We start from the raw sequence: 16,494 nt of genomic DNA on the forward strand, positions 1-16,494 counted from the left end.
TTGCTTTATGCCTCTGTTGCAGGAAGCTCCGAGCCACGCTGGACGAGTACACCACCCGAGTGGGGCAGCAGGCCATCGTTCTGTGCATCTCTCCCTCCAAACCCAATCCTGTCTTTAAAGTATTCGGCGCTGCGCCCTTGGAGAACGTGGTAGGTGTCTCTAGGAAGAGCTACGTAATACGTTGTTCACCGTCTCTGCAGGTTTCATTCTGCTCAAGGCAGCCGTGCAAGCCTGGTAGTGGTCTGAAGGTCGTGTTTAAAACCCTGGAAGCAGGAGTTCAGGTTGTACGGACCTGAGGGGAGCACTGAGGTCCTGTCTCCTCTGTGTGAATGAATGGTTGCCTAGCTCATCTCACCAGGGTTGAATATCCTGGATTAAAAATCAGAGGGAGCAGGTAGCGGTGACATGTCTGAACTTGATTTGGCTGTCGGTGCTTGCACCCTGCGGCAGACCGGATGTAAATGGAGCAGCTCCTGACCGTGATTAGTCTTGCTTCAGAACTTTTCTTTTAATCCCATAAATACTTCCACTTGCCAGTGTTACTTGGTGTTTCATCATCAGCTCTTCGATACGGCCAAGTCTTTGGGGCCGGTGGGTATTTTTTTCATGCCAGCTGTGGCGTTGTTTGCTCCTTCTGTTCTGCAGCGCCTTGGGGAAGGTGGCTGGCCCTGCGTCCTTGCCCTCGCCTCTCCTGATGCTCCTTACCTTGTTTACCTGAGCTTAACGATTCCCCACAGGTACGCAAGTACAAGAGCATGATTCTGGAAGACCTGGAGTCCGCACTAGCAGAGCATGCTCCTGCGCCTCAGGAGGTTAACTCAGAGTTACCGCCCCTCACCATCGACGGCATTCCCGTCTCGGTGGACAAGATGACCCAGGTAAGCAGCCAGACACGGCAGAACCGGTGGGAGAGAGAGAGATTTGGCACCTTGCAGTCACATCCTGTTATTTTGCAGCGGAGCTTATGTCTGCATCTCCAGGGGATGCACCTCATCTCCTCTTTCCCGTGGGACTGTAACAGCTCAGATAGTAGTTAGATGTTATTGGCGCTTATTTTCGACGTGAAGCAGCGGAGGTGCTGGTAAGGAGTAGAGCTCAGGCTGCTGGGAGCGTTCCCCGTTGAGCTGGTTTTGTCACCTCCGCTATTTGTTCTGCACTTCGCAGTGATTTTTAGGCACTGAGGTCAGGAAGCTGCTTGTGCGGTACCGGTTTGGCTTACCCTCCTTGGACATCTCTTGTGTGCTCTAGTTCGTTCCCTCCTCTGTTTTCTGGTTTGGAGCAGAGGGGAGCTTGCCGATGGTTTAACTCCAGGTCAGACCCCGGGTGAGATATTTCTGGTGGAGCCAGGGAATCATCTGCCCTGGGGTGTTAGGGATTCCCTTTCCCTCCAGGTCCAGCACTTTGCTGACCTCATTATTCCCAGGAGAAGGTGGAGGGGACCCCCTAGAGAAGCTTCCTTGGTGTGAGGGGGATCATCTGTAGGGAAATCTCTTTCCCTTGTGGTGCAGGACCTGAATGCAGGTGAGTATGTTTTGCAAGAGACTCTGGATACACTCAGTCTGATGCACCACGACACGTTTTAAATGCTGAAAGCCAGTTTCTTCGGAGGGAGTAGCAAGATGGGAAGGTTGAAGGCTTTGGGCAACATACAAAGCAGAGCAAAGTAGTAGAGCAAAGATGTGTGGGTTTCCTCTGCGCTTTGCAGGAAGATTACATTCTGGTCAAAACACGATTTCCATTACTTAGGTGGAATCAGACAAGCTCACAACTTCTAATAAAGTTTTACAAAAAAATCTACCGTGCCTTGGCTGATAACAGATCGTGTTCCTGGTCATAGAATCGTAGAACGGGTAGGATTGGAAGGGACCAGTCAAGCCCACCCAGTCCAAACCCCTGCAAGGAGCAGGGACATCTCCAACCAGGTCAGGTTGCTCAGAGCCTCATCCATGACAACGTAAGACAAAACTTAGTTGCTAGATTTTTAAGCCACTCTGAGAGGTGGTATCTGCACGAGCTGTTCAGAGGCAGCTTTTGGTTTGTGTCATTAACAATTTCCCATGGAAATGGAAGTGAAACGAAAGACCATCCATAGATCACAGGTATGTAGCTCTGAGGTCATTTCTACTGGCAAACCAAACGCTTGTGTTCCTCTGACTTCTTCATGGCCTCGTCGTTGTTGTAATTAAGCAGAGTAACAGCAAGAGAAGCGCCTGGGACTTAAAACAAGGAGGACACGTCTGTGTGGAGATGTGCTTGGGCAGAGGGAGGCCATCCCAGCGTGGTGTGAGCAGTGAAGCTGGAGATGCTCGTACCCACAGCACGCGGGCTCTGAGGAAGGAAGGAAGCAAGCGAGCTGTCACCGGTGGAGTGGTGGGAAGAAATGAGAGAGGAATGAGTGTGGATGAACGAGATCAGGACATGAGGTGTTGCAGTCCAGTAACACTCTGAGAAACTTTTCTGGTTTCCAGAAAAGGGCCAATAAAAAGATCCGTCGGCTGTTTGGCTGGTGGTGTTGCACATGGCATCAAAGCAGCAATAAAAGTTGCAGGCTCTCACTTCAGAGAAACCTGCAGCTGGATTTATAATGCGTATTGTTTATTTTTGGTGATAGAGCTGGAAATTAAATATTTTAACATCAAAGGTTGCAGAAGTGTTTTCTGCTTTGATTTTACGGATAAAATAACGCCATAGGGTTCTATGGATAAAACCCTAATACTTTTCATGTTAAGCTAAAAATAAGGTTGGAGACTTTTTGCTTCCAAACATGACACGGCCTTGGTCCTCAGGAAACCTCGCACAAAGATCTGGCGCAGCCCAGTTGCCCCTGGGGTTTGATTGCTCCGCGTTTCCACGTGTGAAGCCGCTCTCCAGTCCTGAGCTGCGGACGGAGCCCGTGCTCTTTGTGCCCCGTTTGGCTGACCGTCGCTGTCCCGGACAGCTGAGCTGCTGCGGTGCGCACGCGTGTTGTGGGCACCCGGCACTGCCTCAGTTTCCCCGTGTATCTTACAGGGATGATGCCTCGTAAATGTCTTTAAAAATGTTTTGAGATCCTTTTGAATGGCTGCAGGCCGCGTGAGGGCAGAGCTCTAGATTTAATGGCCAAGATCACAGACTCCTGGGTGGATTTTCACAACCCAGCAGATCTTTCTCAGAAAATTTTCACGGAGTAAGATGGGACATGTGGTGCTTAGGAGATGATTGTCTTGCTAAAAGCATCCAGCTGCTGTATAGTTTTTTCCTGACCGGGGGGCAAACTTTAAATAGAAACAAAACGTAAGTATGCTGAACGTGATGAGGACACCATGCTTTCTTTTTTTCTTTTTCTTTCTTTTTTTTTTTTCCCACAATTGCAATTTGAGGGAGTGGATGATAACTCTGACGCCCACATCACTGCAACCTGTTGCGCTGCTGGAGGTGCCGTCGGCTTTTTTGTCGGAACTTTGATTCCCAGTATAGTTCTTTGTACGTTCTAGCAAGAAATGAGCATTTTTCAACTCAGTTGGACAAAGCCTTATGGAAAATAAAAATATTTGTAAATATAAAGTGGACAGCACAATGAAGAGGTGTGTCACGGGAACGGAAAAATGAGGCCTCGGCTTTCCGCGGCTGCAGGTGTGAGCAGGCAGGTGGTAGAGGCGTTGAAAATAACTCTCCTTTTAATTGCTCTGCTTCCTTGGTGGTCTTGAGGGAAATAAAGCCTTTGCTAACCCGAGCAAGGACGCTTCTGTAAACTTGCAAACGGAGAGCATCACCCACCTCAGCTATGCAGGAAAAAAAAAAAATATTGCAGCGGGGCTTTTACGCTGCGGGCGTTACAGAGAGAAATTGCGTTGCTTGATGGGCTTTGGTTGTGTTGACGCGACTTCAGAGCTGAATTTGCCCCTAAACTTGTCCTCAGCTGCTCGCCGATATGATTGAGGAGTGAGATTGGGGAACGGTGAGGTCGACGTTTCAGTCAGCTCTGACCGGGGTCACTAGAACTCGTTTATGTTTTTCTGAACAGCTGATTTGTCCTTTAATCTGCAGGTTTTAAAACTTAATGTGCCCCTGTGATTTGCAGTCTCTGTATACAAACCAGCGAAGTTTATCTGGGCCTCTCAAAAACCATCTTGACCTCTCTTTGCAAAAAGTTTAGCACAAGCAGCAGAATATCTTCATACGTGTCTCAGTTTGTACGCAGGAGAAGCCAGGCGCCGAAAGACGGTAACCAGACTCCCGTTTGTGGCTCTCCGATCCTCTTTGCGGAGGGGCAGGGATGACCCCCCGGCTTGCGGGGCTTGGTGCTGCTCCTTTCTGGTCCGTGTCCGAGGTGTGGTGTGGGGACAGTCTGTGTTTCTGCTCTCCCGGCGGGTCGCTGGCAGAGGGAGCATCCCTGTTTTGCAGTGGAGGGAGCCCGGAGTCAGGAATTGGGTTCCCCGTGCAGCTGAGCTCTAGTGCTGGATGCAAGGATCACCTTGCAAGGATCATCAAGAAGGACGTGGAGCTGGTGGAGAGGGTCCAGAGGAGGCCACGCAGATGCTGGGAGAGCTGGAGCAGCTCTGCTGTGAGGCCGGGCTGGGAGAGCTGGGGCTGCTCAGCCTGGAGAAGAGGAGGCTCCGGGGAGAGCTGAGAGCGGCTCCCAGTGCCCAAAGGGGGCTGCAGGGAAGGTGGGGAGAGACTCTTCAGCAGGGCCTGCTGGGACAGGACGAGGGGTGATGGGTTTAAAATAGAGGGAGGGAGATTCAGACTGGACATAAGGAAAAAATGTTTTGTGCTGAGGGTGGTGGAGCACTGTCCCAGGCTGTCCAGAGAGGTGGTGGATGCCCCGTCCCTGGAAACATCCCAGGCCAGGTTGGCCGGGGCTCTGAGCAACCTGATCCGGTTGGAGATGTCCCTGCTCCTGGCAGGGGGTTGGGCTGGGTGGGCTCTAACGCTCCCTTCCCACCCAAACCAGTCTGTGATTCTATGACTCAACTTTGCTTTTCCCAGAGATCCTGAGGCTGAGCTGTGGAGACAGGTAGAAAATTCCCAGCATGGATTTTGCTCCCTTCTAGAAACCACTTCCCTCAGCAGGGCCTGAACCTTCAGATGGGAGCGTTGCTGGGTGCTCCGCACACGGGACACCTTGTTCCCAGCGCTGGAGCGGAGTGGTCTGCGCTTTGGGCCGTTGCAAATGGTAGAACCTGGATTGGCTCGCTGCCACTAACGCTTGAATTTAGGGTTAAAACTTAGGAGACGCTCAGTCTGTGTACCAAAGGGTGTCAGAGAAAGGTGTCTTACGGCTTCTCTCAGACCCTTCATGCTGGAGATTATATGAGCTCTTTCCAGAGCTGTCAACGGTGCAAATCGGAGCGAGCTGCTGTGGATTTTTGTTTTTTTTTTTTAATTATTTTTTTTAATTTTTGGGTGGTTCACAGATGGAGCCAGCAGAACGAGTGGCTCCCGCCACCGAAGCGATCGCACCGGTTCCTCCCAGCTGCGCCCCGAGAGACGCGGGGCCTTTGTCTCGATGCCGTAGCCCGCGTCACAGCCCTTGAGCTGCCCGGGTGAGGTCTCGTTATGGCGCTAATTAGCGAAGTCCTCGCGCTGGAGCGGGTTATAAGGCCGCTGCTGATTGTCTCCCCGGTGGATTAAAGGCGAACCCTCCTTAACGAGTGCTGTGAGTAGCCTGAGCCGCTGAACTCCCTAGGACCAGTAATTAATCCAGCTGGTAACAAGGAGCGTGGCTTGCAGACAGTGATTCTGGGAAGGAGCTTTTAACTGGTTTTGCACCAGGCATCTCAGCGCCGTTGTTTGAATAAATGGGACCTTGACGGGAGAACCCCAGACGCGTCAGGGTGACTGTTGGCCCTGTGGTGGAAGGCGTGTTGTGGACAGACTTTTGGTCTGAGCTGAGAAAAAGGGCACCAAAGTGGTTTTTTTGTGCCTCCATTTATAGTTCAGGGCTGTGGTACGGCTTCTGGGTCGTGGCACTCCCAGCACAAATCCAGGCTGGGGGAGAACGGATGGAGAGCAGCCCCGAGGAGAAGGACTGGGGGTGCTGGTGGGCGAGAAGCTCAACGTGAGCCGGCAACGGGCGCTGGCAGCCCAGAAACCAACGGCACCCTGGGCTGCACCCCCAGCAGCGCGGGCAGCGGGCGAGGGAGGGGATCCTGCCCCTCTGCCCTGCTCTGGTGAGACCCCCCTGCAGCGCTGCGTCCAGCTCTGGAGCCCCCAACAGCAGAAGGCCGTGGAGCTGCTGGAGAGGGTCCAGAGGAGGCCACGCGGATGCTGGGAGGGCTGGGGCAGCTCTGCTGTGAGGCCGGGCTGGGAGAGCTGGGGCTGTTCAGCCTGGAGAAGAGGAGGCTCCGGGGAGAGCTGAGAGCGACTCCCAGTGCCCAAAGGGGGCTGCAGGGAAGGTGGGGAGAGACTCTTCAGCAGGAAGAGTCCTGCTGGGACAGGACGGGGGGTGATGGGTTTAAAATAGAGGGAGGCAGATTCAGACTGGATATCAGGAAGAAATTTTTTACGCTGAGGGTGGTGGAGCACTGTCCCAGGTTGCCCAGAGAGGTGGTGGATGCCCCATCCCTGGAAACATCCCAGGCCAGGTTGGCCGGGGCTCTGAGCAACCTGATCCGGTTGGAGGTGTCCCTGCTCCTGGCAGGGGGGTTGGGCTGGGTGGGCTTGAACGCTCCCTTCCCACCCAAACCAGTCTGTGATTCTATGATTCTAAGATGAGGGATGGGTGAGAAGTCCTCCATGAGCTGGCCTGTGTCTCTGCTAGCTGGGACCACGTTGTGGCTGGGACAGCAACCGATGCCGGGCCCCAGAGCCTTGAACATGCAGGAGTCTCGGGGCTGTGAGGTGACCCAGAGGCTCCCAGTGACACTGTCACAACTCAAGTAACGCGCTGTTGAAGCTCTGAAAGGCTGCAGGGGGGTGTTCTCCGACGCAGCTGTTCAGCTTTACGTGAACCTGGTTTTCTCTGACGTACGTGGTCGGGAGCTCTGCTCTGTTTCCACAGCTGCACCAGCATTTTCCTGAGGCTCCAGGCAGTCCCTGGTACAAAACCCAAATTTGTTATAAAACCCTGTGTGAGTTTTGTATTCTCTTTGATAACATAAGGATATTACTTGTTCTTGGTGACATTTCTGCTTGATCTGCTTTGAAAATCTATTTTAAAGGTGTGTTTTCCTGATGGTAAAAGCAGTCACCGGTTGACCAGTTTTTGTGGGTGCCAAGAAGTAAAATCGGGTTGAGAAGTGTCCCCGCTCTGGCAAAAGCTAAAAATAGATTCAGAAAATCAGTCCGGTGTGTGTGGTGTTCTGCAGGGGTGCAGAGGTGTGTGTGTGAGACTGTTTTACATCCAAGCTGAAGCTGCATCCTCTGTGCAGCATCTCCATAAAATACACGTCAGCTCGCATCTGAGTTCTGTCGCGGTGGGGACGTGGTGTGTGTTTTTCTTCTGCGTTATTCTGATTTTATTTTATTTTTTTTTCTCCCTTTCAGGTTGGCTAGCTCTCCTCACCGTAGTGTTTGAACCGTGAAGTGTGTTAGTGCAGTGTGTTTGTGCCTTACTCTTGTAATTGGCTGACTGAATTTGATTTCTGCTCTTCCGTGTGCTTCTAAGCTTCTCAGCTGTTCTCTTCTAAGAGAAGTTGGTGAAGTGTTTGTCCCTCTTCCTTAGGCATTCAGGCCTCTTTCCATTGATGGTTCCAACAGGATGCAAGTTAAATGTAACAGCTTTGTACCACGCACTTCAAAACTACAAGAAATACGAGTTCCTAAAGATCTCTCAACCCTCTGACGCTGTTTGTTCCAGGCACAGCTGCGAGCTTTCATCCCTGAGATGCTGAAGTATTCCACGGGTCGTGGGAAACCGGGCTGGGGCAAGGAAAGCTGCAAGCCCATCTGGTGGCCTGAGGACATCCCGTGGGCCAACGTCCGCAGCGATGTCCGCACAGAGGAACAGAAGCAGCGGGTGTGTATCTCCTCTGCCTGTCTGCCTTCAAAGTGAGCGCAGGGGCTTGCAACTGGTTTTTGTGGGAGTAGTTTTTCCCTGGAGTGACAGAGAAACTATGACATCGGCCCTCCCTTGACTTCGTGTCAGGCATTCAGCGTGGGAGAGCAGTGAGGTGAGAGAGGTGTAACCTTCTGCTCTGGCCCTGCTGGGGCTCTGTGACGAGCAGGTATTTTTACCACATTTCTTTCTGCAGCGGGTGCCCTTTTTCTGCAGAACCTGCTCGCCTCTCTGGCCTTATGGTGCGGCCTGCCCAGTGTAAGACAAGTCTGCTCTCCAAGTAATTCACTCCAGAGTCTGTGTCACAGCCTCTTGAAGCCTTTGAAGGGATACTGTCCCATCCCGAGCAGAAGGGGCACTTGTACTTAAAGGGAAGCGGCCAAGGATGTGCAGTGGAGCTAGGAAAAAAAAATTAAAAAGAGAGAACTGAGTGAAAAAGTCTTGGGTATCAGTTACAGCCGTGGATCCTGTATGCAGCTGGTGTTTCTACCAACTTGTCGCAAAGACAATGAAAGCTACCAGGGTGTGCAAGGGCAGGGCATGTGCAGGCTGATGTAGGTCTGGTTGGGCGGGGAGGATGCCTCGTGGGGCTGTGGCAGGCAGTGCTCTCCTAGGTAGGGATAATTTTCTACTTTTCAGCCCCAATCCCTTATTAGAATTCCTTGAAAGCTGGCGAAGCAGATTTCATTGAGAAGCTTCCCTTTCCCTTGGCCAGATGTGCTCGTTCTGTGTCAGCGCACAGAAATGCGGTAGCTCTCCAGGGTGGTTTCTGAGTCTTGGGCAAAGTCGGGGATGAGAAGAGAGGGATTAGATATTGGGGACCTTTTGTTTGAGAATTTGTTGAAAACCACCCAGTAAAACCCAGTAAAGATAAGCGTGCAAATCGTAGCAGTGGCAGCACTGCAGTTGTTCAGAAATTTTCTGTACGCCAACCCTTCGCTCCTGGTGATTCTCCTGGTAGGTGTCGTGGACCCAAGCGTTGCGGACTATCGTGAAGAACTGCTACAAGCAGCACGGGCGTGAAGACCTGCTCTACGCGTTTGAGGATCAGCAGACGCAGCAGCAGACGACGACCACGCACAGTATAGCGCACCTGGTGCCATCGCAGACGGTGGTACAGACCTTCAGTAACCCTGATGGCACCGTGTCCCTCATCCAGGTGAGCGGAACCCTCCAGCTTTGCGTTTCCAGCACGGCCAACCCGGGATCAAGTTGCCTGCATCGGGGAAGTGGTTTAGAGCAAATTTCTTTTGGTAGCTTAACTTGTCCTTCAAGAATTTTGTCTTTATCTGTATGTCTTAGCTCGCGGGCTTGTTAACCCGGTGCTCCCACCCACGGGAGCAGTCTCATCCTCTCTCTTCCCCGATCCCATCCCTTGTTCTCCTGCCGTGGCAGCACAATCATTTCTGCGGGTGTTTGGTTGAGCGATTCAGGGATCTGACCCGGATTTAACAAACCCATTTTGGACCAAATACAGTTCGTCACGTGGCCACGCAGTGCCTGTGGTGGCAACGGGATGAGAGGTGGTGGGACTGGCTTGCTTTAATGGCATGAAACGTATCTTAATCTACAGCATTAGATATTCCTGTGCCCTCTGTTCTTCATCTTCTGCTCCAAGTGTAATATATATAAAACACACCAAATATTTATTTATCCTCACGAGACTCCCTGTGGTAAGGACGCCTCTTACGCTGTTTTCCAGGGCAGGAGGGGGAGCGTTCAGGCAGCGGCTGAGCGGTGCTGCTGTTTTCCCTGCATTCCCTGTGTGCGGAGGCAGGTTCTGGCAGCTCAGGCTGTTGAAAATGGAAGTGCTCTCTTGAAACTTCCCGAGAGCTCCTCGTGGCTGTGGGATTTGAACCAGTTTCCCCTGTGCCCCGGCCTCCAAACCACCACTGCCCTCTCGTACCTAACTGGCCCAGTGGTTTGTCCTTCTTGAGCATCACGTTCTTAGGGAGGTCTCAAACATCACTTGCTGTTGGCTGCTCTCATTTCACATGAAGACGAAAACATGATGTGTGCGTTTTATTGGGTTTTTTTTTCTTTTCTTTTTCCAAATGAAAGCTTTTCAGCGATCATTACAGCTTTCATTTCGCCCCCCAAGGCCTGCCAAGCTGGCTCTGTTTGCTCACCTGCTAATGTCCGTTTTCCCTTTGACTCCTGTTCTTTGAGGTGCCGGGCACCTGAGATGCCGTTGACTTTCTGGCATTTATAGCTTTAATTCTCCTTAGAAACAAAGCTGCACATCTCCCTGCCTTTGTCTTTTCCCAGCTGTTAAGTGAAAAAAAGGTAATTTCCAAAGGCAGCGGGGTACTGAGGATGACAAAAGTTTGCAGGTGCCTGGAGGTGAGAGACCCAGTGAATGGTAAGCGAGGAGCGTCAGAAATGAGGGCTGATGTGCAGGGTGTTCTCATCTCCTACGCGAACGTAGCGGATGGCACAAAAACTGTGCAAAACTTGCTGCTGGGCCATGCCCACTCTGGAAGCTGCCACAGATCGATGTAGCTGTAGCGTGTGATTTCCTTCCCCAGCCCTTCCAGACAGCTCCGTATTTTCTGTGAGCGCTGCAATTACTATTACTCTCCGTGGCAGCGATGCTTTTTAATCTGAGAGCATCTGCGCGTCGCTTTGCCTGAATTACGTGGACATCTTCCTGCAATAACAAATGTGTTCACTGCTTTTTCGTTGACTTCCCTAGGTTGGCACCGGTGCTACGGTTGCCACGCTGGCCGATGCCTCAGAGCTGCCCACCACAGTTACCGTCGCACAAGTCAATTACTCTGCAGTGACTGATGGAGAGGTAAGGACCTGGGTCGCGTTCGTGGTGCACAAACCAGAATTGTCCTACCTGAACGTCAATGGAGTGAAGTATTTTCTAGAATTAAGTGGTCGCAGAGAACACCAAGCCCTGCTTCCCCACCGTGTTAAGGGATAACATACACGTGAACACGAGGATCGCTGAAATTTTATCTAGAAAGTGCTGAACTTTTGGCATTTTATCGCAGGACTGTAAAAATGCCATTAAGATGGAAGCCTCAGTTCTGAATTTCATATTTTTTTTTTAAATATCTCCTATAGATTATTTATTTTTTGAGATCTGCTGCAGCAGGCAGAGACTTGATGACATACACAAGTCGTGTATTCATATTGAACAACTGCTTCGTGCTGTAGATCCTGGGTGCGGGTTGGTCTCTTCGGGGCTGGGCGCGATGCCTGGGATATTTTGAGCCTGTGGTTCGCAGAGGATGTTCCATCCTGTGAGTCCTTGGGCGCTGATCTCTTGGGCTGTTCCTTTGCTGCAGCTTTTAGGGAGTTTTGCAGTTAAGTCCCAAAGAGCTGTGTAAATGCAGGGTGGTGCAGAGAGAAGAGATGCTGCAGAGTTCTGTTCCGTTTACTGTGAAAGTTTCTTCCGCTGCTGTACAACCTGGCAAAGTTGTTTCTGTCGAGGGCTCAATCAAGCCGTTTCAGTTCCTAAAACTGAACACTCAAATCTGCATACATTTATTTTTCCACTTTTTTTTTTTAATCAAGGAATAAATTTTTTTTTTTGAGTGTTTAAGGAACGTTCCTTTAAGATCATAAAGATTTTTTTAATTTTTTACCCTTTTCACCCCCAAACCCACCTTTCAGTCAGGCTGCAGGTCGCTTTCTGCCCCTTTGCGTGCCAGGATTTCTGGCCGGACGGTCCGTGCGCAGGAGCGGCGAGGTCTGGTCTGCTCTGTGTGGACGGGGCCGTCACGGCGACAGGTGGCAGCACGGAACAGCTTTCCTCTGCTCCGGACCCTGCTTCCATCTCCGACCCACAGCCTGGCTCTGGGGCCCTGACCTTGAAGGACTTTGCTTTGAGGGTTTGCAGGAACCCGTTCTCTCTCTTGAGATCTGAAAGAAATTTTTTCACAAATAGAAGTCAGGGGAACACAGGCATCCAATTCCTAACGTGAACGGAACATCTAAGTGATATCTCGGACAAAATAAAGATACAAGAGTGAATTTGCGTGGGGGTGGGTGCTGTTTCTCTGCACAGATAGATGCACAGCCTGCCGGCAGCCTCTCCAGGGACATTTTTGTCCCGCTCTGCCTCGCTGTGCGAAGATCTGAGTTAGCTGTGAGTAAATCGGTGTTTTCACAGGATGCTGAGCGGCGTGGAGCAGGGATGCTCAGCAGCACAACCTTCGTGTTAGCGTGGAGGAGGGCCTGGACAGCCCCCCTTCTTTTCCAGGCCTCACTCTGTCCCTGTTCTGAACCAGCTTCGGCATCTTTGTAGGGCACTGTGTGTCACAGTGGGCACCTGCGTGGTTGCTCAGATGTGTGTTGCCATGTGTTTGAACAAATGTCTGTCTCTTCCTCTGCTGCGCAGTGGTGGGAAGGGTGCCTTTCCTCACTCGGGCTTGCTTCGGTTCGGTTTTGGCATGGCTAACGAGTACCGCAACCTCGATCTGACTCTCAAGATCTCTCCCACCTGCAACTTCTTCCTCTCTGGACGCTCAAACTTGGTTCCATCTTTCCTAAAAGACGTTACCTTCTCTAAAATCAACTTCCTTTCTCCTTTTCACAATGCGCTCACTACTTCCTCCCTGCTTTGGATCCTTCCGCCCAGGGTCAGCTCTGGGCACAAGAGAATGAAGCAGTTGCCTTGAACGTCAGACGGCTGGGGATGGCTAAAGAGCTACGACGAGCGTCAGCTTTACCTGTGCCCAAGTGCTGGAAAACCAGATTGGCAGCTGCTGAGGAGTGTGTGATAGCAGATGTGAGTGAGAGCACGACAGCTTCTCTCTTCCTCTCCGCCCTGTGATGGGACTAACCCTTTTCTTGCCCAAAGGCAGCCAGATTTACTTGGCCTTTTGTGGGAAGCCTTGCACCAGCTCTGCTTCTGTGGACTTTTTCTCCATCTTAACAAACTGAGGGTTTTCTTTCCATCACCTTCTACGGTGTTCTTATCTGTGAGTCTCGGTGAGATGGTGATCGGCCTGAAATGTTTATGGGGCTGAGAACGTTGATGGGAGGGTGGGGGAAGATCTTCATCTTGCAAAGCAGCCGGTAGGATTTGTCAGCTGGTGGGCCTTCATCCTCCACCTCTTTAGTTTGTTTCTTTTTTTTTTGGTCTAGTGTGTTTTTCTAGTTCACATCCTGGTGGATTTTGTGGCCGTACACTTGTTATCTCATGAGCTGTGAAGTGTGGGCAAAGTGGAAAAGGAGCAACCGAGCCTGGGTGAACGTTAAGTAATATGAAACCTGTCTGCGTGAAGGTCTGAAGCAAAGGAGTTGAAAGTACCTGAAATGCATGAACAGAGTACTTTCCATCTGCTGTGTTCTTTTATTAAGTATATTAAGAAAACTAAAGTTTGAAGATTGGACTTATGGAGCAACTAAAGTCTCTAGCTGACTAGAGAAACTCGCACGTGGCTGATAGAGGGTTGTAGCACCCAGCAATGTTCTCGGGTGGATCCCAGGCTTCCGCCCTTTTTCCCTGTCTCTAAGTCAGAATATATGCAAGAGTCTGCAAAAAAAATTTTGAAACTATCCCTCTTTCTCATTTTAGGAAGCAACCATGGGAAAACATCTTATCCTAGGGCCTTTCTTGTTGTTTTTCCCTGTAGGTGGAGCAGAACTGGGCAACGCTACAGGGGGGTGAGATGACTATCCAGACGACGCAGGCATCGGAGGCCACGCAGGCGGTGGCATCGTTAGCAGAAGCAGCAGTGGCGGCATCTCAGGAGATGCAACAAGGAGCGACTGTTACCATGGCACTCAACAGGTAGGGTGAGAGATGAAGGCTTGAAGCAAGCGTGCGTGACGTTTCCTTCTAGGTTTTCACTCTAGTGGTGCAAAGACCACTGGGTACAGTCCCAGTAGAGGCTTTTCCTCAGCGCATTCCTATGTCAGCCCGTGGCAGGCTGGCTGCAGGACAGTTCCTGATTTTCCCCTGTAACCACAGAAGAACACGGACGTGGAAATTTCCTGAAAGAGGAGAAGGTGGGTGGTACCTGTACCCTCTAAACACAGCCAATGTTTTGGGGGTCTCCCAAATGTGTTTCTGAAGTAGAAGGTGAATGAGCTGCGATAATAATGCTGCCTCTTCATCTTGGAACAAGCTCTGTTAGATTTTTGGTTGTACTCAAGTTGCCAAGATCCACAGTGCAGTTCTCTACAGGTCCATGCAGCAGGAAGCAATGTCTTTGCTCAGCTCTGGTGAGTTGATGAAGCTTTGCCTGCTCTTCTTAAAAACTGGAAATGGCTGTGGCACGGGGCAGCTGCACCCTGAGAGAGCAGGAGGATCGTAGGAAACACGGCACCAGCCCCAGCAGCACGGGAGGTTTCACGCTGCTGAGGTGTAGACAGAATTATTTTCTTCATCCAAATCAGGATTCTGGTCTCTAGAGGCTGTTGAGTGAGCAGCCATGGTATTAGGCCTTCTAGTAAAAGAGAACAAAGTGGAGGTGGGTGATTAATTCATTGATTTGAACCAATTAACGTTTGTGGAGGACACTGTAACTGGAGAAAGCTTTTATGCTGCAGATCACTGTTATTTTCAGGGATGCAACCATAGCAAATGATTAAAGTGCTCAGTTGCCCTTGGAAGTGGATTCGAATAAGTGCTGTGTGAAGTCTGGGAAACGGGGTTACACCAGTAAATCCATGCTTATCCCAGGTTTGCTGTGTTGTGGTTGGCTCTCCTGCAGCATGACTGCCTTCATGTAGCTGCAGGTTCAGAAGAGAGAACAGGAAAGGGAATAGGAAAGCAGAAGATGATATTCTGGTTCAGTAAGAGTGTTGAAGAGCTACTACATAGCTACTCTGAGAGACAGAGGGGCTATGCAGAAATGAAAATACACCCCGAGTGAATAGAGTTGGAACAAAACATCTAAGCAGGAAATTAGGAAAGAGGAAGAATGAGTGGGAATTACTTGGAGAATGTTTTATTCAATTGATCTACCATGGAATGAGCGGGGCAGTTGAGGAGAAGAATCCTAGGGGAAGCTTCTAGGTGGCCCCTTCGATCTCTTTTCCACAGGAAGTGCCAAAGAAAATACCTGGGGTTTTAGTTCATTAAGGTAAGAAATGGCAGGAGATTCAGCCGCGGGAAGGAGGTGGCTTTGGAATAACGTTGTGACTAGCAGTAAGTCACCAGAAGTAGCTGATAGTTGTCCAACAGCTCTGGAGAAATCTGGACAGCTGCTGAAGGATGCTCACAGTGCTCTGCGCAAATAAAACCTGAGGTCAGTAAATGCAAAGTGATAGACAAAGGAAGAAGTATCTCCTGGATATACCAGGTGAGGAACTATCCGCTACCAGAAAGCGTTCAGGGGACTGTCCTCCACAAATGTTTGAACGCTGCTGAGCAGATATTCTCAAAAGGGTAAGGTGAATATTAGGAATCTCAGGGAAAAGCATAGAGATCAAGCCAGGATTTGGCCCCTGGCCCAACTCACGGTGTGTCTGGGTCTTGAGCGGTGTGAGAAGTGGTCACCTCACTCAAACAGATGTCTTTAGAAAAAGTCTGGAAAGGACAAGAGTGACCAGAAGCCAGGAGGAGTCCTTGCACAGTAAGTGGGCTACGGCTCTTCAGCTTGGCAAGGAGATAACTGGAAGTCTATAAAATTGCGAGGAAAAGGGAACAGTTGTTTTCTGTTTCTCACAATATCGGGCTTAGGGGCTGCGTGGCCAGACCGAGGCAGTGGTTTTCGGAGTACCAGAGTGCAATTTTTCTTCACGCGGCATCTAATTAAATGGGGAACTCGTTGCTGCAGGATGTTGTGGAAGCTAAAGGTATAAATGGGTTTCAAAGGGGATTAGACAAATCAAACCTGATGGTCCAGATGCGGTCTCTGATGTGGGAAATCAATACGCTGCGGACCGTCAGAAGGGTGTTGGAAGGGAAGGATCACACGCACTCCTTCCTAAATACCCGATACTGGCTGTTTTCACAGCAGGGTTGCTGCACAGGGAGGACCTTTGATCTGACCTCCTTCGTATGAAGAAAATTAAGAATAGTGTGCTAAGCACTCTTTAAAAAGAATTACTAAACCACTTGGCTGGGGAGGAATACTCCGTCGCAGCGAAGTACAGAGGTGCTGGTGTCACGCTGGTAAGGGTAAACCTCTGGGCCTGTTTCAGCGCAAGGCGAACTGGCTGAACTGGTAATGAAGGGTAGAGCTCTAAAATTTCTAGAGACCCAGAACGTGACAGTGCCAAAAGAAGGAGTTTTGTACCAGAAACTCACTGGGATTCTCCGAAAGCTTTTAGTAAAGTGCCAAGTGAAAGGATGCCAAGGTAAGAAGGCAGGGATGTTCTAAGAGATCTGCAGGCTGAAAAAAGCCGGTAGAAGCAGCTTCTTCCCGTGTATTCCTCCTCCACTGGAGATTCTCTGCTCTGGATGACTTTATTTGGGCCCAGTAGGAATCCCTCCGTCCTGGATTTGTTCTCCTGCCACACGATGCCTGGTTAAAATGCACGCTACTGGAGTGGAGTTAGTTGGTTGGTTGGTCTTCCTAATTCTTCTCTCTCTTTTCCTGTGCCCG

The 16,494-nt window shown here is 50.5% G+C and overlaps 1 protein-coding gene across 2 annotated transcripts in view; it reads left to right on the top strand.

The window, feature by feature from the left end:
* The window catches only part of NRF1 (nuclear respiratory factor 1), a 64,356-nt gene that overhangs the window by 20,737 nt on the left and 27,125 nt on the right, over positions 1 to 16,494 (top strand). For both annotated transcript variants that reach the window (XM_086744064.1, XM_086744073.1), the window contains exons 4-9: positions 23 to 149; positions 738 to 878; positions 7,781 to 7,939; positions 8,940 to 9,137; positions 10,674 to 10,775; positions 13,573 to 13,730. In XM_086744064.1, coding sequence (XP_086600190.1) covers positions 23 to 149; positions 738 to 878; positions 7,781 to 7,939; positions 8,940 to 9,137; positions 10,674 to 10,775; positions 13,573 to 13,730 — 885 coding nt within the window. The remainder of the gene's footprint in view (positions 1 to 22; positions 150 to 737; positions 879 to 7,780; positions 7,940 to 8,939; positions 9,138 to 10,673; positions 10,776 to 13,572; positions 13,731 to 16,494) is intronic.

The sequence above is a fragment of the Chlamydotis macqueenii genome, chromosome 1 (assembly GCF_036417535.1).
Source record: "Chlamydotis macqueenii isolate bChlMac1 chromosome 1, bChlMac1.mat, whole genome shotgun sequence".
Taxonomy (NCBI): domain Eukaryota; kingdom Metazoa; phylum Chordata; class Aves; order Otidiformes; family Otididae; genus Chlamydotis; species Chlamydotis macqueenii.